The following is a 25,434-nucleotide window of genomic DNA, read 5'->3' on the forward strand; positions in this document are numbered from 1 at the left end:
TATATATATATATATATATATATATATATATATATATATATATATATAGAGAGAGAGAGAGAGAGAGAGAGAGAGAGAATATATCTTATATATATATATATGGACATTTTTAGATAAATTATGTATAATTACACCAAATTTATTGTTGAGCATATTACTACAGATAATTTTATATATTTATATATAACTAGCCGAGAGGGAGCATTGCTCGGTCGTAATGTACGCTTAAATATGATATTTTAATTCGTCCAGATTTCCTATATATTATTATAGAGTCATGATTTCAAAAGTAAAAAAAATACTTAGGTGCCATCAGCTGGAAGCGAAATAGAAACTGTAGCATTCAATGTTAGTGACGTTACCACTATACCAAGGTGACACGCGTATAAACTGATTCAGCATTACAATATGAATATACAAAATGTTTAACGATTATTTACAATTTTGGCCCATTTTTGACCCCTTACAAACAATTTTAACCGGAAAAAGACACATAAAAGAACGCCCCGTAAAAATCCAATCATTTGAGGCCCCTAGCATTGGCCTGCGACTTTTAGTTTGGGAGGAGATAGAGTTTAAAAATATGGAGACAGACAGACAGATATAACGCCTTTTATATATGAGATTTCTCTTTTAAAATGTGTTTAATGTTCGTTTAATATTTAGTTTTGTTTTTGTTGTTGCGTAATTACCTACGAATGAACATATCCATATATATATATAAATCACACCTGTCTGTTTAAATGTATGCATGTATGTATGTATGTCTTCCGCATTAAGCTGGTCTGCAGTTTAATTTGTTGCTGGCTATCTTGCTCTTGCTTGTTGCTGGATCTTAACATTTTGAACCGAGAGAGAGACTTAGCTGTCGTACAAAGCTAAGACTCTGTAACATCATATTTGTATAGATACTTCCTCAGGCATTTGGACTCATGGATTTTAAATGTCTGAGGGAGTGGCACTCGTCTGACAAGATGTTGCAATAATCATGTATGTATGTGTGTATGTATGCCTAAAAGGGTAGAATGAACCCTTTTTCGGGGTCAACGGCCAACTAGCACCGTGTATGTTTGTGTATATGTATGTGTGTGTTGGGGTAGAGAGGGCTCCCGTAAGCCGTGGTGAAGGCAACCTTTCTAGGACAAGCAAATCTCTGATTTAAAAAACTATAAAGCGGGAGACCAGTACCCGTATTAAGCTGGTCTGCAGTTTAACTTGTTGCTGACTATTTTGCTCTTGCTTGTTGCTCGATCTGTCGACGTCGTCAGAGTTACTTTCTCCTAGATGTATGCCTTAACTAAGACTAGGGATGCATCTCTCCCGGTGAATTAATGCGCCTCCGAACACCAACCTGGAAATTTCTTAGGACTCGGCGCAGTACATAGAGCGCCTAGCCTTCCCAAATGGTACTGGTCAGACTTATGGTTGCTTACATTCGGTGATCTGGCTGGAACCGGTGTGTGAATGTGATTGTACCGCATATCGTTTTCCACTAGTTTGCATATTCCTGATCTGAAATGGAACACCTATATCAAATCTGCTGTCTAGATCTCTGGGAAAATGGTGGGATCTTTCTATCGATCCAGTAGGTATCTCACTGCTGATGCAATTATCTACCTATATAAGAGCCAGGTACGTCCAAAGATGGAGTACTATTGCCACATCTGGGCAGGAGCTGCTAGAAAGATCCTATCCTGCCTTGATAGTGTTCAAAACAGACTTCGTAGCCTAGTTGAAGATGCCATTTTCTCTCCCCTGCAATATCTTTCTCACAAAAGAGACGTTGCGATCCTATCACATCTTTATCGTTATTTTCGTGGCACGTGCTCGTCTGAGCTCCAATCTATGGTCTCCCCTCGCCAAACTTTCATGAGAAACATTCGTCTAGCTGAAAACACTATCTATAATTTCCCCCACTCTTTATCTGTGCTTAAACTTAAACGTAGATTCCATGAACAGAGTTTCTTTTTTAGAACTGCACACCTGTTGAACTCTCTTCCATTTTCCTGATTTCCAACAGAATATGATTGTCTTCAAGACCAATGTAAACAAGTTCTTGATGAGCCATTCCCCTTAAGTAATCCAATTTACCAAATTTCCACTACTAACGATTACTACGACAGTGTCCCATTGACCACTGTACGCTTATTAACCTTTATCCTAGAGTAGCCTCTTTGCTTTGATAATGTGGTGACAAAAAAACACTGTTTAGTTGTACTTACAATTCAATCTGTAATCGGTTAAAAACAATGTTTTTGCTGCAAAGCAGTTGTCTTCTTTTTATGAGGAAGAAAAATGTTTGCGGACTAACACTGTCCTGTTTGTATCTATTTACTATGCCTCTCCACGGGAGAGAGTTAGGCACCAGGATCGTTTTTTAATGTGGAGAAAAGGAACAAAAAATAAAAATTGTCTCAGTCGTGAAGGATTTCTTCTCCACTAACAGAGAACAAGAAATTGAAGTGTAGCATCTGAGGAACAGATACTACACTTTGATCTTGACCCTGTTTGTAGTAGACAAACGTGGAAGAAAAACTAGAAAGAAATGTTGCTGAAAGTTTTACAGGCGGGAACAGAAAACAAATTCTTGTTTATAGTCTACTAGCGGGGAGTACCCGGCATTGCCCGGGTGTTTGGAGGTGTGTGTGTGTGTGTGTGTGTTAGGGAGGTAGATCAAAACAACCCTGTTAAAAAAACGTTGGGCGGGTGTTTGGAGGTGTAAAAGAAAAAAAGTTTTAGTAGAAAGGTAGGCTTGAACCCCGAACCTTTGATGCGGAGGTGGAAAGGAAATGGAAAAAAAAAACCCTGCGACCTAACCATCTCGACCATGGGAATAGATGAATTGATAAGTCTGTTAAGTTGACGTTTATAAATCGAAATTAACAGGTGCGAGAACGTTAAGTCACGTGATGTTTGACCTAGTTTTGAGCTGGAAACCAGTTTCTGTTTCCCCCGCTACACGGCGATCAACAAATATCTCGAAAATAGCTGATAAAAGTCGGGTAAATTAAAGATAGCTGCGACCAGAGTTCCTTAGTCGTAAATATTATTATTTAGACAGCGTATAAAAATGTTTTAAGAGGGAACAACCCGACCGAGAATCACGGCCAAAAAAGCCTTTTGTAGGCATACACAAAAAGCGAACACATACATACATACATGATGATTGCAACGTCTTGTCAGACGAGTGCCACTCCCTCAGGCACTTAAAGTCCATGAGCCCAAAAATGACTTCCATTGACACAGGACCATTTTAATAGACAAATGCCTGAGGGAGTATCTATCCACAGAGTCTTAGCTTTGTACGACAGCTAAGTCTCTCTCTCTCGGTTCAAAATGTTAAGATCCAGCAACAAGCAAGAGCAAGATAGCCAGCAACAAGTTAAACTGCAGACCAGCTTAATGCGGGTACTGGTCTCCCGCTTTATAGTTTTTTTAAATCAGATGTTTGCCTGTCCTAGAAAGGTTGCCTTCACCACGGTTTCCGGGAGTCCTCTCCGCCTCAGCACACACATACATACACACAAACACACACGATGCTAGTTGGCCCTTGATCCCAAAAAAGGGTTCATTCGCCCATACACACATACATTTTCGCTTTTATATATATAGATTCCCAATATTTTGTGAATATTGATTTAGTCACGACTCGTTGTTACATTATCAAGTTGTTATGTGCGCGTTTTTTGACGCCAGTCTTGTAAACACTGAATTGGTTTTATCCTGAAGGTTCACTCAGTATTATAGTTGAAAAAGAAAAGCCATTTTTTTTGGGGGGGGGGGTTGTCAGTATTCACAGTTTAAAAGCGCTGTATTTTTTTAGCTTCACGTTAAGTTCGCAAGTAATCGCCAAACATTATAGGTGTGTTCGTTTACGTTTTCTTGCGTCATAGAAAGACTTATTTAGATGTTAGTATCTCTTCATGGTCGAATCCACATTCGCGAGTGCTATAACGAATTTTCGTGAGTACGTACTTTTGAATCTTCGTTTGGCAGTGTTATAACCTTAGTTAAAAGGTTACAAGGAAAAGAGAACACGGGAGTTGAATAGAAAAATGTACTAACAAGAACATCTAGGCAACAAACAAGCTAAATTGGTTCTCTGCAGTAATGCCTAATCTACCAGTATTTATTAAATACCAGCCTGGGTGCCCGGCGTTGCCCGGTTGTTTAAAGGTATGCGTTGAGCAAAAGAAAAAAATAAATAAAAAAATGAAATAATAATAATAATAGTATTAATAATAATAATAATAATAATAATAATAATAATAATAATAATAATAATAATAATAATAATAATAATAAAGTGGTAGTAGGCAGGCCAGCTCTAACCCATACCGCGAAGCAGGAAAAGAACAAAAAAAAACGTGACGTCTTTGCTGTTGCGCCCATCGCCAAACCGGAGTGCTTAAATTAAGGCTAGTCAATCAAAAAGAGGCGATGACTTTCGAAAATATCGGCGAAAAAAGCGATCCCTCCCCGTAGAAAGTGTTCAGTTGAGAGTGAAGGAATTAAGGTTTTTAGCCAGTTTTTCGATATTTGTCGTCCGAAGGGTTGAGCTTCAAAACGATTCCAATCTCGTAAAAATCTGTCGTCTCTGTCGAAAGTTTTAGGCAGACATACATACATACATACATACATACATACATACATAAAAAAGGCTTCCTTCAGTCTTGACAGACTATGGATACCCACAGCAACGAGACATGCGCGTGGAACTTTTGTGACAAGAGTTGCGCAATCTCTAACTACACCTCTCCTGAGTCAACATTGTTGAATACCATGGCATGGAGGTTCGGGACGACTGAAAACAAGGCCAAGAAAAGCGGAAAGCACATGCAGCGGCTAGAATTCCTAAATGGTCACCCATCCAGCCAGGCTCAACGTTGCTTAACTTCGGTGATCTGAGAAGAACCAGTGTGCCAACGTGATTATGCCGTATAAAAGCATACATACATACATACATACATATATACATACATACATACATACATATATACATACATACATACATACATATATACATACATTTGAACAGACAGATAAGATTTATATTATAGACTAGCGAGGGGTACCCGGCGTTCCCCGGGTGTTTGGAAATGTGTGTGGTTTTGAGTAAATAAAAAGAAAAATTGTTGGTTGTTAAAAAAAAAAACGAAGCCTTGACGCGCAGTTGGAAAATAGTAAAGTGTGAAAAAACAGGTGCCCGTTTTTGACGAGTTATTGACGTGAACTTTCAGTGCGGGACAGTGTTTTATTTAACGCGAGTCTGTTTTTTTTTTATACGAAAAAGCTTAATGCACATGCGGTGATGGTATGCGATAGCTATTCAGCAGTTAACATTTTCTGCGGACAGTTTTTAATGACGTCAATAAACCGGTTTGTTTGTTTTTAACTAACTTTGGGGAAAAAAAACAGCTCCCTGTTTATTAGGGGGAGTGTCCTGTCTCGAAATGAAAGCAACCGTCTGATATGACGAAGCCGACATTGACCAAACGTTACATAGCTTTCTAGAGACAACTGGCCGTGGGCCAGTATTTCGAATCGAGTTTCGCTTCTTTTTTTTTTTTTTTTTTTTTTTTACTTTTTTTATACCGAAAAACGAATGCAACACGTGCAGATCCGAAAATGTCGAATAATTAACGTTTCAAAATCGGGCAAATTTAATAGAGAGGCGACCATCGTTGTTAAATCATAGATATTATCATTTAGACGTGACATAAAAAGTTTTAAAAATGAGCGATGGCCTCGAGAATCCGCCGGAAAAAAGCCTTTTGAAGACATACACAAAAAGCGAACACACATACACACATACATTTTCGCTTTTATATATATAGATGGATCAGTTCATTGGTAGATAATTCTGCCACAACACACCTTCAAGGCGTGTGGGCCTGATCCTATTCCTACAATATCAATTAAAAATGCACCGCTGAACAAACCCCTTAGAACCCACAAATCTCTCCCACTCAAATTTCCTTTGCAACAAAAGTCGCACCCGTACATCTAAAAAATCCCTTATCATATCCACGATATCATACAAAACTTAGAACCCTTTGCTGTCGCATAATTACATATTTAAATGGTTTCAAGAAAAAACAGAACACGGTTTGGTTGTTTTGTTTTACGGCATATCAACCCTTTTCGGATTATTTAACGTCGAATCCAGTTATTTTGGAAATAGTATTCATGTTGCATCCAGTTATTTTGTAGAAGGTTTTTATTCTTCAAGCTCTTTGTATCTTCAATTATTGGTTTGCAGTGTTTGGTTTGGTTGTTTTGTAGTGGATTTTATCGTTTTTGTTCCTTGCCCTGCTGAACATGATTGAGTTCTGCAATAAAAGAGGGAAATTGGGTAACAGTATTAATGTTTGGTACATTTTAAGTTAGGAAACCAGTCAGGAAATGAGGGGGGGGGGGTAGAAAGAGAAAAAGGGGAAAGGGGAAGAAGGAAAAAAGGGGGGGGGAAACGGTGTTTTGTTGTTTTTTAGTTTTGGTTTTGGTTTTGAAGAACATGATTAAGTTTTGCAAAAGAAACTATAAAAATAAAAATAAAGCATCAATGTTAGGTGCTTTCATCCCAGGAAGCCAATATCTTCAGACAGCCTGATCTGGTAGCACCGGAAAAACAAGAAGCGAGAGTGAAGTGACTACCGAGGGTCAACCTAAGGTTCACTTTTTATTCGTGAAGATTAATCGCCAAAACTAAGCGCAGTTTAGCCTGGTTAGTACGAGATAGGTGATTATTTAGTTTGCAGTGTTTGGTTTGGTTGTTTTATAGTGGATTTTATCGTTTTTGTTCCCTGCCTTGCAGAACATGAATGAGTTTTGCAATGGGAGACGGAAAAGGGTTACAGTATTAATGTTTGGTACATTTTAAGTTGGGAAACCAGTCGGGAAGTGGGGGAGATAAAGAGTAAGGAAAAATGCGAAGAAGGAAAAAGGTGAAAAGGTGGGTTGTTGTTTTTGTTTTTGCTTTCGCAGAACATAATTAAGTTTTGCAAAAAGGAAAACAAAAAGCACCAAATGTTAGGCGCATTTCGTCTCAGGAAGCCAATATCTTCAGACAACCTGATCCGGTGGCACCAACAGAACACGGGGATAGAGTAGAAAACTGTATCAACAATAACAAACAAAAGGTCTCTAGTTACTAGTAACGAGCTGACCGAAACATGCTCATGACTGTGTAGCAACATATTACTGCTTATGTAAAAACAAATTAAGGGTATATATATATATATATATATATATATATATATATATATATATATATATATCTTAGGTTGCGCATTTGGGAAGTGATGCTCTTTGTGTAAACAAATTGAGCTTAGGTATTTGGACAATGTCAAAACATTGTTAATTCATTGCCCGCATAGCAGCCGTATAGTGCAACGGTTGGAAGCACCAACTGTGGTACGGACGATCGGGTTTCGATTCTGGCTTGAGATAGTTGCTTGTCTAGCCGCACTGATGAGCTGTGAAGCAGCGAGACGGTACTGTATGTGGATGACTATATATAATATTAAATTAGCTCTAGGATATTTAGCTATCGAGCTTATTATATATCTAAATTAAAACGAGCACTTTTTCTTTCCTGTATTTTAATTAAACTAGTAATTTTACTATTACATTAAAATACACTCTGCTCTTTAGACTATTGTTCTAATCTCCTTTAATATATATATATATATATATATATATATATATATATATATGGTGCGTAAAGTATTTATTGTTTGACAAATGAGTACAGACATTTATCTAATATATATTTACGGTTATATCTTTGTCTGTCTGTCTCCATATTTTAAAAATCTGAGCCTGGCTAGTACCAATATCTTCAGACAGCCTCATCTGGTAGAACCAGCAGAATACGGGAATAGAGTAGAAAACTGTATTAAGAAGAACATACAAAGTCGTGAGTGGTTCGTCTAGCCAACGAACAAGCTCAATTGTTTCTCTGGGTCTACACCCTTCAATAATGACTTGTCTTCCTATATATGGCATAATCACGTTGATATGCTAGTTCTCGTTAGATCACTGAAGTTAAGCAACGTTGAGTCTGGCTAGTACTAGATGGGTGACGGTTTGGGAATTCTAGGCGCTGTATGTGCTCTCTGCTTATCTCGGCATTGTCTCCAGTTGTCCTGAACCTCCACTTGCCACTGGTATTTAACAATTACGACTTAGGAGAGGTGTGTTTGGTGATTGCGCAACTCTTGCCACAAAAATTCAACGCGCAGGTACTCTTACAGGGGATATCCATAGTCTGTCAAAACTAAAAAGAAAAGGAAGCTAATTTGTCTTCCAGTACCAACTGTATATGGATATGTTCATTCGTAGGTAATTTCGCAACAACAAAAGCAAACATTAAGCAAACGGTAAACACATTTTAAAAGAGAAATATAATATATAAAAGGCGATGTGTGTCTGCACATTTTCAAACTCTATCTCCCCCGAAACTAAAAGTCGCAAAACAGCGCTAGAGGTCTCAAATGATTGGATTTTTTAATGGACCGTTCTTTTATGCTTGTCTGTCTGTCTGTCTGTTTGTCTCTCTCTCTCTCTCTCTCTCTCTCTCTCTCTCTCTCTCTGTCTCCATATTTTCAAACTTTATTTCTTCCCAAACTAAAAGTTACAGAGCGGCACTAGGGGCCTTAAATGATCGCACTTTCATGGACTGTTCTTTTATGGGTCTTTAGCCGGTTAAAATAGTTTTAAGGGTCAGAATTGAAAAAAATCGTTATACATTTCGTATATTCATGTTAGTGTATTTTTAATCAGTTCATATGCCTGTCACGTTGGTACAGTGGTAACGTCACCAGCTTTGAATGCTACAGTTTTGCTTTCGGTTTCGATTCTAGCTGATGGCACCGAAATACTTTTTTTTTTTACTTTTGAAATCACGACTCTATAATGATATATATAAAATGTGGACAAATTAAAATATCATATTTAAGCGTATTTTACGACCGCCCCCCTCCCCGTTAGTACATAATATATCTAACTCAACGTGTATATATCAATTTCTATACGTTTGTGTCTCTCACGTCTTTTCGCGGCTATGAAAGAATTCAAAACAAGCTTCTCGTTAAAAAGAACAAAAAACATGCGATTGCTATCAGGCCATTCTTAATCGATAGCGAGTGTCTAGACGGACGAAATAAGCAGACGTGCAAAGCATAAATCGCCGGAAGACAAATGGGAATGCGAATTTCCAAGACGACGTTGGAATTATTATTGAATCGGAAAGACACAATGGTGTCCCTTAAGGGAAAGCAGATTTTTCCATTGAAAATGGAAAACATCGTGAGGAACAAAAACAAAAGATTAATAAAAAATAATCTGTCAATAATAATAATCAACTAATAATAATAATATGTCAATAATAATAATAATAATAATAACTAGCAGAACCCGCGGAAATTCCACGTTAGTTGAAAATTTATAAAACACATCTATAATATAAATCTCACCTGTTTCTTTAAATGTATGCATGTATGTATATCTGCCTATAATTTTCGACAGAGGCGACAGATTTTCACGAGATTGATATCGTTTTGAAGTTTGACCCCTCAGACGACAAATATCGAAAAATTGGCTAAAAGTATCAATTCCTTCACCCTAAACTAGACACTTTTCTACAAGGAGGGGTCGCCCTTTTCGCCGATATTTTTGAAAGCCATTGCCTCTTTTCGATTGTCTAGCCTTTATTTAAACCTTCGCCACTCCCGGTTTTGCGATGAACGCAACGACAAAGACGTCACGTATTTTTTTCACGTTCTTTTCCTCCTCTGCGGAACGGGTTCGAGCCTGCCTGCCGACTACCACTTTTTTTTTTGTTTTGCTCAACACACTTCCAAACACCCAGGTTTTTATTCTGAACAATTTTTTAAAATAAAAATTATAAAGGAACACATGTCAATTCACTTGCACATTTTTATAAATTTATAAAGAAGCTATAATAAAAAAAAATCTTACAGTCTCCTCTCAACATTATTATTATAAAATAAAATGGCCAATTTGAAACCGTAAATAGACAACAATGTTTGGGGGGGGGATTATTGAAGAGGAAATGGTTTTAATGATTTTTCACTGACTGGAAAAGGTAGCGATTCGTTTCTAATTAATGTTTGCGATGATGATGTTTTTTGTGACACTGGATGTACGGACAAATAAATTAATCTTTAGATATTAATGGAATGGAAGAATGGAAGCCTCCGTTCAGTCTTGAAAGACAATGGATACCCCCTGTAAGGATAGCTGCGTATTTAATTTTGTGACAAAAGTTGCACACTCACAAACCACACCTCTCCTGAGTCTGCACTGCTTTACGTACCTGACTCTTATTGCGGGTAGAGAATTGCATCAGCAGTGAGATATTCACCGAGCTGTAGAACGATCCCAACACGAACGAGGTGGACGGTCAAGTTCACAGAGTAAGACCAAGACAATCATGGCGCATAAAAATGGTTTTGATAATAAGAATCTGGACAGAGATAGGTTAGTTTAGAAGTCAATTTTTAAAGCCACCCAACATTTGAAACGGCCGTAAAACCGATGATGATGATGATAATGACGATAATGATTATGATGATCATGATAATGATATTGATGATGATAATAATAATGATTATGATGCTGATGATAATGATAATGATGATAATGATGATGATGATAATAATGATGATAATGATGATGATAATAATGATGATAATGATAATAATGATGATGATGATGATGATGATGATGATGATGCTGATGATGATAATGATGATAACGATAATGATGATGATGATAATGACGACGACGACGACGACGACGATGATGATGATGATGATGATGATGATGATGATGATGATGATGATAATGATGATGTTTACAACGACGACGATGACGATGTTAATGATCATGACGATGATAATGATTACATTTATGATGATGATGACGATAATGGTGACGATGATGATTATGATGATGATGATGTCGACGACAATGATGATGATGATGATGATGATGATGATGATGTCGACGACAATGATGATGATGATGATGTAAATGTATTTCTTTTTTTTTTTCAGCCAATGAACGAGAAGATGGAACGGAACGAGGAAACATCAACAAAGGTATTATTTTTCTTATATTTTGAGATAAAGATTAATAATTTGTATTGTTTTGGATTATTCGAACTACGGTTCTCATTATGGTTGTTATTCACACGACGTTTCGGTCGATGTAACCTTCGACTTTCTTAAGTTGTATCTTGTCGAACTCGGACAAGAACCCGTGGCGTAATGAATATAATGCCCAGTAAAATTCAGTTCTAATGTGGCACCCTTTCGAAGGTTTAGTGCTTACGAATACAATTGCGCATTACTTAAAAACTTCTACATGGTCATAGCTGACGGAACGAGAGCAATCTACCTCCGTGGATTAAATAAAAGCTTCCGTTCGAAAATCTGTATAGATTTCCGAGTTTGACAGAAAGATTCCCGAGTTCTGTAAGATACATAGGAAGTTACATCGCTGGTGTCCTGGTTTCGAATCTTGCTGAATTCGGACACATATACGCCGAGACACGTGCCTGTGGATAATTACATTTTATACACACACACACACTAACATAGTACACATACACAAATACACACCACATACATACGTTAATTAAATAAGTTCAAAAGTTTTTAACTAAATAAAAATTCTATCTTTTCCAAAAGTACTCAATATGGAGAGTCTTTATAAGTAAGCTTATGTTTACTATAGGTGTTCTTTAATGTGAAAGTCTGTTTCTTAATGATTTATAATTTCTTTTATTTAACTCTTTTTTGATCAGGTCGTGATCGTCTAGTGTCCTAAATTTCTCTCTTAAGAGCAGTGTTCGTCTAGTTTAAGGTATTAACCATGAAAACCATCTTAGAAGACTGTAGGAACAGGCAAAGAAGCCTGAGCATGGCATGGATAGATTACCAGAAGGCATTTGACAGCATGCCACACTCGTGGTTATTTCGGTGCTTTGAGTTATACAATATCCGCCCGGTAATTAAACAAACACTGGCGGCTCACCTCCAGATGTGGAAAATCACCATATTATTAAGTCACAATGGAGTAAAGATCAAGAGAGAAATATGTCAAGGTCACAGCTTATCGCCCTTACTCTTCTGGATGACAATAGACCCACTCAGCAAGATCCTGAATAACAATCAAAGCGCCTACAATTTTAGTAGGCCTTTTGGTCAAGATCAAAGTGTAGTATCTGTTCTTCAGATGCTGCACTTCCATTTCTTGTTCTCTTTCGGTGGAGGAGAAATCCTTCACGACTGAGACAATTTTTATTTTTGTACCTTTTCTCCACGTTAAAAAACGACCCTGGTGTCTAACTCTGTCCCGTGGGGAGGTATAGTAAATAGGTACAATTTTAGTCAGGGGCGCCATCTAGGTCCAAGCAAGAGAATAAACCATCTGATCTTCATGGATGATCTTAAGCTTTACGCCAGCTCTGACACCGATCTGCACCAGCTTCTGCAGGTAGTACACACCTTCTCCAATAACATCGAAATGAAGTTTGGCCGGGATAAATGTGCCAACTGTACATTCAGAGCTGGGAAGAAGACCCACACAGAAAATACGCAGATTAATGAAGGCATTGACAACAGGGATCTAGAAGGGCACGAGCTTTATAAGTACCTTGGCATTGAGGAAAACGAGAACATACAGCATCCGAAGATGAGGGAGAAAATTAGTAAAGAATATTTACGCCGGGTGAGGAAGATCTGCAAAGCACAGCTTTCTACTCTAGTCTCTCTTTGTTTTATTTTACTTCAGTCGAAGTTCTCAGAAATCAAGGGGCCCACAACCTGGGGCTAAGACTTGAAATCTATAGGAGATACATAGATATTCGAATCTGTCTAGTCTCTGAGTGTGGGTGCATGTGTGTAAGAAGATATAGATACATGTCTTCTGCTGGGGTTTCTTCTGGGAGGATCCGCCAACGTCTTGGTGGTGCTGGTTTTGTTACAACAAAGACGCATGTAAGACAGACACTAGACGTATATATTTATATATATTTTTATTCACTCCCCAAGCATTTCGTCATAGCAGAACTGGAGTGAATGGCGATCTTGGGCTTGTGGTTTCTCTCCATCTATTTGGAAACCGTCGCCGACTTATGTTTAACACATCTTGTCTCTTCGGCATCTAAAAACGAACTCACTAAAATTAACTCGGCTTCTTCAAACCGGAACCCTTGACACGTTAGATCCGGTCTCCATTTGCATACCTTCCGGTGCAACTTGATCGGTCACAGAGTTTGATTCCTATCACAACATGACCCTTCGACCTTTTTTTGCATCTGCATTGCTCGCTTGATTTTCGTTTCCCACGATTCTAGCTATTGTTTACTTCACTACATAGATAGATAGATAGATAGATAGATAAACCGATTACAGAATAAAAGCTTTCTACCCGGCGATTACATAACATACATACATAAGAAAAGTTCCTACGCGAATGGATCTACCGTTCGACCATGTCAATTTTCTCGTTAATGGTTTGATAATGACTAATATAATAAAAAATATTAGGAAAGTTACATTTGGTAAACTGACACCAATGAAAACAAGTAATTTATTACGTTTCTGAGTTTTTGAGATGAGGATTGGCTATTTGTATTATTATTCATCGGATTACTCTTCTCATCTTGAGTGTGATTTTCACTACGTTTCGATCGGTATAACCTCCCACCTTCTTCAGGTGTACCTTGTCGAACTCGGAAATGTTTCTGTCGAACTCATGAATTTGGGCGGAATTTCGAGCAGAACCTTTTATTTACTTCCCGGGTGTAGCGCGCGCTTATTTCGTCAGCCAGGATTAATTAGAGGTCCTAAGTAATTCGCAAATGTATTTTTCGGGCGCCCACACTGATAATTGAACCTTCAACCTTCAGAAGAATATGAATAATAATACAAATAATTTATTATAGGTCACTCCTGCCCTCCCACTAATATATTTGTCGGGCGGACACACAATTTTCTTCCTGCTCTTCCGCACGTTTCCTTGTTTCTGTCGGGAATGATTTAAACTAGTTACAAAATATTTATCAAATTTTTTTTATCAAACTAAAAATAGTCAATTGATACTAATATTCAACTTCGCATTTAAATTAATAGACAAAGGTAAAAAAAGGAAAGAAAAAGAAGAGGAGAAAAAGAGATTGTTATATCGAAATTTCACAATCACTTCTACAGTTTAACTTATTTATAATTAGACACCCATACCAAGGTATTCACGGTGTTTGTATTTGTAAAAGATTAGAATTCGTTTGGACTGACCAGGGGCAGAAAATGTTCGATAAATAAACATCTGTTAATTTATCATTTCGGTAATCGAGAATTCAAAATAGAATATTCAGCGTAGCACATCAAAAAGCTTTTTAGATTTTTAAAAAATGTAGATATAGGGAGCGTCTCCTTTTAAAATTAAAAATGTGAAAATAGCCATGACGAACTACCAGAGGAGTTACGAAATTAACTCCTGTTATGGGCGTGCGTCAAAGGAAGAGGTGCGTCATTGAATTCTTAGCAAGAGTGCATTTAGAATCGTGGTGACCATGTAGAAAATTGAATTCTGGAACACAAAAGGTCGTTCGTTTTAATTGTACCACTCCCATTTTTGTAGCTCTTCAACTTTTTGAGTTAAAAAAATAGGAGGCTTTACTTTTGGAACGACACTCGTATTTAATAATAACGGTTCTACCAAAGTGTGTCGTTCGTAAAAACGTTTTATTGGTGTACATGGGTTACAGTGATAGATGATCTGTCTGTGACGGTGAAACTTCCTTCGACCTCTTATATAGTATTTATTTTAGTTAAATGCCATGTTGCAACCAGATGCGTCCAATTTTATGTTGGCATTTATGGTTTTCCCGCAGCCTTTTCGTTACAATAAATTTTCAAATGAATACACTTTGTAAACTGATCTCTCCAACGTTAAACAGCTTATTCTTAGTAACGGTATAATTTCTTGCATTCATTTTACGATAGAAAAATATTCGCAATAAAATGTTTGAGGGTGTACAGAATTTCATTTGCCTCTCATTTAATCTGGTTTTTAAATCCATATGCTCTAACCGTCTTTATAACTGATAGCTATCATATATAATTAATTACCACTAGCGAGATCCATGGAAATTCCACGGCGGACTCTTTCATATGTCATATATTGATATTGGCGTTCTGTGGACGTTCAGCGTAAATGGAGACGCCCTGGTGTTATTGTAGCTCTTTTATTAAAACTGCAAAATTAGTTATCATAGCTAGCAGGGACGCCCGGCGTAGCCAAGTCATAATATACGCTTAAATATAATATTTTAATTAATGCAGGTTTCATATATATTATTATAGAATCAATTTTCTATCGATTTTCATCTATTATAAAGTTGTGATTTCCAAAATAAAAAAATATATATCCATATGACTTGGGTGCATCAGCTTGAATCGAAACCAAAACCAAAACATATTAAGAAAAAATACGTATATATAATTTGAGTGCCCTCAATTATAATCGAAACTGAAACCAAATTTATGGAAAATTCTTGGTAAAATTATCTATAAATATAGATTAAAAATAGATGACTTGAGTGCCATCAACAATAATTGAAACCGAAACCAAAACTTCTGAGGAATTCTTAGTAAAATTATTTATTACAAGATTTGGAAGGTCATTTATAATATAAATATCACCTGTCTGTTTAAATGTATGTATGTATGTATGTATGTATGTGTGTGTATATGTGTATTGAGGTGGAGAGGGCTCCCGTAAGCCATGGTGAAGGCAACCTTTCTAGGAGAAGTAAATCTCTTATTTAAAAAACCATAAAGCGGAAGACCATTACCCGCATTAAGCTGGTCTGCAGTTTAATTTGCTGCTGGCTATCTTGCTCTTGCTTGTTGCTGGATCTCAACATTTTGAACCGAGAGAGAGAGACTTAGCTGTCGTACAAACCTAAGACTCTGTAACATCATATTTGTATAGATACTTCCTCAGGCATTTGGGCTCATGGATTTTAAATGTCTGAGGGAGTGGCACTCGTCTAACAAGACGTTGCAATCATCATGTATGTATGTATGTATGTATGTATGACTAAAACTTCCGACAGAGGCGACGGATTTTCGCGATATTGGTATCATTTTGAAGCTCTACACTTCGGATAACAAATATCGAAAAATTGGCTAAAAATATTAATTCTTTCACCCTCAACTGGGCACTTTTCTACAGGCAGGGGTCGATTTGCGAAAATTTATAGATGATAATTAAAACACATAATAACAAAATATTAAATAAAAACAGTGTAAACAACAACAAAATAAACAATAAAAAATAAAATTAACACTAGCAGAAATAATAATAATAATAATAATAATAATAATAATGATAATAATAATAATAATAATAATAATAATAATGATAATAATAATAATGATAATAATGATAATAATAATAATAATAATGATAATAATAATAATAATAATAATGATAATAATAATAATAAACCCCGGACGAACAAGATAAATTCACACTTTGCCCACTTCAAAATAAATGTTTAACCAAAGCGCAGTTTACCAGGCCACAATATTTGCGAAAGAAATCCCGAATAACAAGAAATATTACGTAGGCATGACTTCCTTAGATTTCAAAACTCGATATTATGACCACAAAAGTACATTCAACAATAAAAAACACCGGATGAAAATAAAGCTAGCAAATAAATACTGGGAACTCAATGAAAGCGGACATTCGCCGGTAGTCGAATGGAAAATAATAAGACAAGCTACCACGTGTAGGGACCTAGACGACCCATGTAGATTATGCCTTCATGAAAAATGTGCTATCCTGTACTTTAAAGAACCCCAACATCTATTAAACTGTAGAAGAGAAATAGCAAACACCTGTGTTCACAAAATAAAATTTACTCTAGGATAGCGATACAAAATAGTTTTAAAACTAACAAAAACAATAGAAAATAAACAAATAAATCAATTAAATAAACATGAATATATATAAACGATCAAACATATATGTATGTATATATATATGTATATAAATGTGCATATATGTATGTACATATATATATATATATATATATATATATATATATATATATATATATTTATATATAAACTAACATTTAAAAAAAACAAAAAAACACTAACCTAGATTTAAAACAGATCAAGAAACTAAATATCCAGGCTAAATAAAGCATACACAAAGGAACAGGTCAACCAGAGCTCAAATAGGCCTTTGTCCGATTAGTGCATGCTCATTGGCTGATAGGAAGGGCGCGGTGGATACTAGAAAGCTGATAGGCTAACTAAAATCTCAATATAAGATGCGCATATAAAAACGACAAACAACTACAGAATTCGCGCATAAGCCAGAAGAGTCCTAGAGTGGATGAAACGCGGAATATTCAGTGTAGCGTAATCGCCATATACATTTCATAACTTACTAACTAGCTCTACCTACGTATTGAGCAATTTTGAAGTAAATACTTAAAGTTTACGCATAAATTTATACTTTTGTATATTAATTTTATGTGAGTAAATTAAGTAGTTATATATATATATATATATATATATACATATATATACTAGCAAAAGTACCTGTCGTTTACTGGGTTCAAAAACAGCCTACAGAAAATGGACTCTGATTTATGAAAGTATGGTACCCTACTGCGAAATCCAACCCATTTAACATAATGTCCATAATTTGCTGAAAAATCGCAGGGGCGACTTTGACCCCAAAAGCAAGTCTGTTAAACTTGTACAATCCCTTATCCTTATGGGCATTAATACATAGCAGCTTTGGACACTCCTCATCGACTGGAACTTGTAAGTACGTGTCACTTAGGTCGATTTTAGAAAAATATTTCCCTCCACTCAGTTTCGCAAATACCTCTTCAGGGCTCGGAAGAGGATAATGGTGATCTTGTAATGCCCTGTTTAAGCCTGTCGTGAAGTCGGCGCAAACCCGAATCTTCTTACTCTTCTTTTTGATGTAAACCGTTGGTGCAGCCCACTCACTGTGATCAATTTTTCGATGACACCCATGTTTTCGAGTCTTTCCAATTCACCGTCTATCTGTTCTATAGCGGCGTATGGAACATTTTTTTTTCTGAACACTGGCTGTTCATTTACTTTTACGTCAAATTTTGCTACCGCTTTTGTACACCTTCCCAAACCGCCTGGAAATACGCCTGGGAAATTATCTTTTAACTCCCTCTTAAGTTTTTCTGCCTTCACTTTCGAATCCTCAAACTTTTGGCCAAATGAGCTTAAAGGTAGATCCCATAGTCTAAACCTCTCGAACAGATCAGTTCCAAAGAGGTTGTTTGATTTTCGCATGACAAAAATTCTTGCTTTTTCGGCCCTGTTCTGAAAAAATATTCGTCAATAATTCTCCTTCGAAGGTAATTTTTTTGCCACTGACGCTTCTCGCCGTTTTATGTGATTTAATCATAGTGGGTCTCCCAAGCCTCTTCCATGTCAGTACATTAATAATGGAAATGTCAGACCCACTATCAAGCTGTAGCCTTACTTTCTTTTTAAACATTTTGACCTGTACATATTTCCGGATATTTTGTTCCTCAGCTTCAATTTTCGTAAGTTTAATGGATGTCTTTCTACCAGATTTTTTTTCTACAATGCGATGCTTTATGCCCTTTCTGGTGGCAGTTGTCACATTCTTTGAATTTGTAGGGACACTCGTTGTACCAATGTTTATTTCTACACTTCCAACATGGTCCAGGTGGATCTTTTCCCTGTTTCTTTCTCTGGTTATTTTTTGAAGTCGAATTTTTCTTTTGATGGATCTTTTTAATATGCGACACTCTGCTTTCCTCTGTGTCACGACTGTCTTGTTTCAACGCAATAAACCGTTCACAGTCTTCCGTTAAGTTTTGTACGTTTAAATTCGGTTCATTTTCGAGTTTATTTAAAACACGACGCCTGATTTCAGCGTCTTTATTTAAGCCAGCCCTTGCACAAATATTAAACATTTAAAATTATCTGCTGATAATTCCTCCAGTTTAAAATCGTCGCAATGCTTGTTCACTATACTTGCATAAGTAGTGTAGTCGTCTTCCTCTCTTCTAGTAACATTCATACATTTATATCGCCTATGGAAAAGAGACGATTTTGCAGAAAACAGTTCTGTAAGTATCGTAACTGTTTCTTGGAAGCTCAACTCACTGGTCTTTTTGGGGGAGAATAAAATTCACGAACTTTGTATGCTCGGCTGTTCCCAATTTTCTTAGCAAAGCCTAACTTTTTTCACGTCTGACCAGGTACTACAATCCGATATAAAAAATATCCTCATGTCGTCTATAGTACTGGACGAAAGTGACATCGTCTTCTTGATTATAATTGAAATTTTCAATAGCGGCCCACACAGTTGTTTGAGAAAATGCGTTATAATTATCGTCCGCTTTAGTTAACTGTGTCGCCTCCATAATTTTTCTTTGTTCCTCCTGTGTTTTCATCAATATTTCCTCGAAGCGTTTCTGTTGTTGAAGCATTTTTTCTTCAAATGCTTGTTTAAATCTCTCTTCTCTTTCTACTTTTTGAATTTGCTGCTTTTGCAACGCAAGATTTTGCTCTGTCTGGAATTGGAACAATTCCAACAGTGAATTTTTGACTTTCGCATCAATCAAACGAATTCAGTTTACAGTTTACGCTTGTATTAAAGAAATATTCCTTAGTAAACAAACAAAAAAAATCAACCAAGTTTTCTGTCCCAATTCTTTTGTTTGAAGAACAACAGTTTAGTTTTTCTAACTTCATTTGTTGAACGCTATATTTCCAGTCTTAACATTTTTTTTTATTTGCACGCGTTTTTACGTAGCAAAAATAAAATCCGTTGCTTTAAATATCCGACGAATTTGTATGGAAAACTTTTAGTTTTTTTTTGTTTTTGTTTTTTTTTACCCTATTTGCCTTTTGCAAAAAATGAATTGATTCTTTACGTGTTTCCTAAGCACAAATGACGTACACGAATAATTATTTTTCACGGTCTGTCTCTTTTTCTCTTGACAATGTCAAGCGTGTTTTTTTTTGTGTGTTTTTTTTTTTTCAAATCCCAGATGTTATCGAATTAATGATACGCTTACACGGTATTTGCTAGTTTGTTTTGGACATTAAACTTTGCAGAAGAAAATTCTTACCGTAGTAAAAATGGCTTTTGGTGAAGAAAAAATGAACCCTTTTTCCCTTTCTAAAACACTTAGTAAGTGTGTTTAATTATTAAATAATTGACAACATTCAGGTTTTTCGCTGTAGATTTTGGTAGCAAGTTTTTTCCCGTCGCCAAATTACTATTGTAGTAATTTATTCGCTGTTAATCCTTGCATATCCAAATATCTGTTGAAATGACGATGGTGTTCTGCCGTAAAGATTTTACAAATCTTTATTCCAATCACATTTGGTGATTCTCTGCAGTGACGGTCGTTTCGATTCCTTGTCGCCAATCTGTTGTGTCGTGGAATAACAGTGAAAATAAGAACAATCAAGTCGAGGTTAGGTTAAGGAACAAGTGTATTAACAATATTGTACAAAGATAGGAAAGCGTGTATATCTGCTGGGCACTCGGCTAGCAGTTGAAGTGCAGTCGCATCTCTCTCACCGGTGTTGGAATTACTAGCGCTATTTATAGTACTAATTGGTATAAATTCCTCTGTTCAACGAAGGCCGGTATAACAGTTACATATGTACATTTATGTTTCAGTGTAATTCCAATTAAAATGAACCACTTCATCAGGCCAAAAAAGGATATTGAAACGAGAGTCAAGATTATACTCGTTTTTTATATGATATTCGGGTGTGGTTTGCGCTCTGGAAGAAAGCGGATTATATACTTTGTGAATGTGAGTAGTAGGGATTTTGAATGAAAGGTGTAGTGAGGGTGATGGAAGAGGGGGAGTACGATCCCATGTGAGCAAGATGTAGCAGTGGGGTAGGTATTGGTATTGTTTTAACTTGGCGGTTGTTTAATAGTTCACTTTTCGCTTTTATCTGAAATAATTACATTATCGCCGTTATTTCTATATCTTTGGTTTTTATGTTTTTTTCTTTTCTGGTGGCGACTTTATTATCCATCTATTTTATTGCTAAGCTCTATTTATTTATTTATTTTATTCCTCGTGTTTTATCTGTTCATTTGTTTCTCGTTTTTAAAATATTTATTTGTTTATTCATAAAATATATGTCCATTTGGTTAAATTAACAGTCAGTGAACAGATATACAAGCTTATTTATATGATGGAAATAAAGGTGGTATACTGGGAGTAATATTTTACATTCTATAGACTTAATTTCGATGGTTCTTATTTTTTCATTTGGGTTGTTTATCTTTTCCTCAAGGCTAGATTATAAATATATTTTATAGCTTTATGTATTTGTTATAGCGCTGTTTTTTCAGGCCATATACATAATACTTAGGTACATAATAGCATATATTTGTCTATATTGGCGGAGTATTCCTCTCCAAAGCCCTTTAGTTAGAGTACTTAGTTATCGTTTAGGATCAATTATGTGGTTGGTTTCCTTATGTAACGTGGATTTACGATAAGACTTCTCGTAGCTATATACCAACATTCCAATTACAAGCGTGCTAGATCTATAGATTATTTTAGTTAATCGTTTTCGGCGTTTAGTTATTAAGTATGCAAAGTGCACTCACCTTTATCCAGTTTGTGGCATATTCTGTTTCTGTTCGTTTAGTTTAGTGTGAAACGGTAGCGCTTGAGAAGGTGTTGAAGGTAACGAGAGTATTGCTACATCCTTAATTTAGGTACGTTATTTATGTCAGCCTATTCAAAGACGCTTTTCGGTGAGTATAGTTATTTATTAGAGGTGTGCTGGTTTTTAGTACGTATAGTTATCAATTTGTGGTGTATTGGACTACTTTGCATCCTTTCAACTTTTCCCTTCGTTCATTTATTAATTAATTCAGATATTGGGAGTGATGAGTTATGAATTGTAGTATTACTACTATGAGGCGATCGCTATTCGTTTTTTATATCTTATTTAAAGCGTAGCCTCCAAAGTGTTCGCAGCTTATAGCCGATTCTACTTTTATGTTTAATATATTTCATGGTCCTTAAAACTAATAATCTCATGTCAATTTATTTTATTGCAGGCTATTATTCTCATCTTTATTGGTGGTGGTTTCACAACGTTTCGGCCAACTATTCCTCTGGCCTTCGTCAGGTGGTAACCGCGACGGATAGGAACTTCGAATCTCCTAACTGCATTCTCAGCAACAACTACAGATGGCAGTGATTACTGAGAATGCAGTTAGGAGATTCGAAGTTCCTATCCGTCGCGGTTACCACCTGACGAAGGCCAGAGGAATAGTTGGCCGAAACGTCGTGAAAAAACGACCAATAAATATGAGAATAATAGTCCGTAATAAAATAAATTAATATAAATAATACTCATCTCAATAACGAATTCCAATTAAAACAATATATAATAATCTCATGTTTCTCCGCTAAAATTAGATAAGAGGGTGAAGTTAATGAACTACATGTTTTAGTCTTCCTAAGTATTTTCCATTCGACTAAAAGTGTTTTGTTCACCTCGATTAATTTCCAGTAGTGTACTCAAAGTGAAGTGTCCGTAGCACATGCTTTATTATTCGTTGACATTGTATGATCATAGAATCTGTTTTTAATGGTCATTGTGATGCTACATATGTAGAATTTTTCTATTTCTGGTTTTCTACGGTGCATGTTTTAGCCTGGTATACCACCGAAGATGTGAGGCAATTATTGCTTAGTGGGCATCTAGTCGGTGTTTGACAATTGCAGGTATTTCTGTTATCACTATTATTAGAGTCCGTAGTGGGATATATATATATATATATATATATATATATATATATATATATATATATATATTGAGTAAAATATTTATAATTGCATCAATCAGTTTCAAAAGGAAAAACAAACAACAAAATCAACTTGAGTGTACGATCGTTTCGGAAACGATGCTCATTTTAATTAAAATTGACAATAATTTACAAAGGGTTTATATAGGGGGGTGGATTTAAGACACCAAAATAAAACTAGTATTTTATAAATTACTATATATATATATATATATATATATATATATATATATATATATATACAGGGTGGCCCCCCAAAAAAACAAAAGCTAAATGGAGGCCATCTAGAACATATGCTGTAGAACAGAGAAAAAAAAGGCCAAAGACCCTTGTGTTTTGATGTGATGTTTTGAATATAATAAACTAGTTATGAGCAAGGTTTCATTTCATTCAGACAAAACACTAAGAAACGGCCTAATTAGAGTTTGGGCCCGTTTTTTTTTTGGGGGGGGGGGGTCACCCTGTATATTGAGTAAAAAAATTAATAATTGTAAATTATCAGTTTCAAAAGGAAAAACAAACAAAATCAACTTGAGTGTACGATCGTTTCGGAAACGATGTTCATTTTAATTAAAATTTACAAAGGGTTTATATAGGGGGGTGGATTTAAGACACAAAAATAAAACTAGTATTTTTGTCATAAGACGGATGTTTCTTATTAAGTTCCATAAGAAAATTTGTTTTAAGTTCAGTCAGCATATTTTTGAGCATGCTACTGTATCTTGTCAATTCTAATTCACAATCATTTTTTTTACTCATTATTGATGTAGCTCTAGGATACTTATACCTATTGAGCTTATTATATATCTACAGTACTATGGGCAATTATTAATGCATTAAAATAGACTATTCTCTTTAGACTCCAGGTCTTATTCCACCCTCTCTCTCTTTCTTTCTTTCTTTCTTTCTCTCTCTCCCTCTCTCTCTACGTGTTTCCTTTTCAGATTAAATATATTTTTAACCCTTTTTCAAAGTGTTTTTAACATGTTTTTTTTAACTATTTGCTCTTATATATATATATATATATATATATATATATATATATATATATATATGTATATATATATATAGTTTTTGAAGTTTTTAACCTTTAAAACTATACAAAAAATATTTTTTATCATTCGTTAGAAAACCATCTAGTCAGTAAGTCATTTAATCACCTTGAATCACTGCATCAATTCGCTCTCGAATTTACTATAATACCAATCATTTATTTTACAAGGGATCATCAGTTGTTTACCATGAAACACTGTTTCGGGGATTTAAAAACAAAACAGTATATTACATCATACATATATATGGCAGATCGCGGGTGAATTTTATATATATATATATATATATACATATATATATATATATATATATATATATATATATATATATATATATATATATATACATAAATTCACCTGCCATCCCTTTTTTTAAAAGATGGAATCGCTCGATCGTTGAAGCAAGCGAGGTCCACAAGTTGTTTATAAAATATCATATTTAAGCGTATTTTACGATCGGGCAATGCCGAGAGGCCTGCTTGTATATATATATATATATATATATATATATATATATATATATATATATATATATATATATATGCCTATAGGCGTAGCTCATAGGATGAATGAGTGTTGTTGTTTCGATTCTAGCTGATGGCATGCAAAACATAGTTTTGATCTCACTCCTATATAGTAGTTTCAATATAATAATCGAGAGAGAATTGTCTATAATATGTACGTAATATGGTTGAATTAAAATATCATATTTAATCGTATTTTAGGACTGGGCAACGCCGAGCCGCCTGCTAGTATAAATACAAAAATACTTTCATAAAATTAACAGTAGGTTCTCTGAAATGCAATGTAGATTACAATCAATTGTGGAATAAGCCAGTGCGGGGAGCCATGTGAACTTTCCTCTCGGTGCACTGCAGTGGGTTCCTAACTAGAGTAGGTAATCGATTGGTTTGATTGACGAATGGGCGATTTAACCGATTATGATGGAAATAAAAGTATTGAAAGTGTAGAATATTCGTTGATTTTCATCTAATCCCAGGCTACGTCGGGTCTCCTTGCTAGTTATTGATAAGATTCCTCGATTCAGCTCCTCAGGAGTGAGGGCGAAACCGGTCAGCTTCTCAACCTTCTTTCTTATCTTTCAAGCATAAGTATTAAATGACAAATCTATAAAAGTTAGAATGTGTGTGAGGACACTTCTTAACCTACACACTCAACGAATTTTTGATTTACAGATTTGAAAATTGGTATTTTCGAGTATTAAGACACGTTAAAAAATTTTAAAATCGATTTTCATCCGGAAAAATGGGCTGATAAAAGATCAAAATTGATGAATTTAATATGTGAAGGTCATCGGATTTTCATCTGCCTCTCAAATGTTTCACGCATGCGCATGCATGAATGGTTCACATGACAGATTCCTTATGTTAGGAATAGGTTTTTAAAGATGGTGTAAAGCTGACCTAATGGTCATCGTACT

The 25,434-nt window shown here is 35.6% G+C and overlaps 1 protein-coding gene across 2 annotated transcripts in view; it reads left to right on the forward strand.

The window, feature by feature from the left end:
* LOC145266325 (atrial natriuretic peptide-converting enzyme-like) overlaps positions 1–25,434 on the forward strand; it is a 378,936-nt gene that overhangs the window by 218,148 nt on the left and 135,354 nt on the right. For both annotated transcript variants that reach the window (XM_080121906.1, XM_080121905.1), the window contains one exon: positions 11,082–11,126. In XM_080121906.1, the coding sequence (XP_079978032.1) occupies positions 11,082–11,126 (45 nt within the window). The remainder of the gene's footprint in view (positions 1–11,081; positions 11,127–25,434) is intronic.

The sequence above is a fragment of the Euprymna scolopes genome, chromosome 41, assembly GCF_053919585.1.
Source record: "Euprymna scolopes isolate OS-2025 chromosome 41, ASM5391958v1, whole genome shotgun sequence".
Lineage (NCBI taxonomy): Eukaryota > Metazoa > Mollusca > Cephalopoda > Sepiida > Sepiolidae > Euprymna > Euprymna scolopes.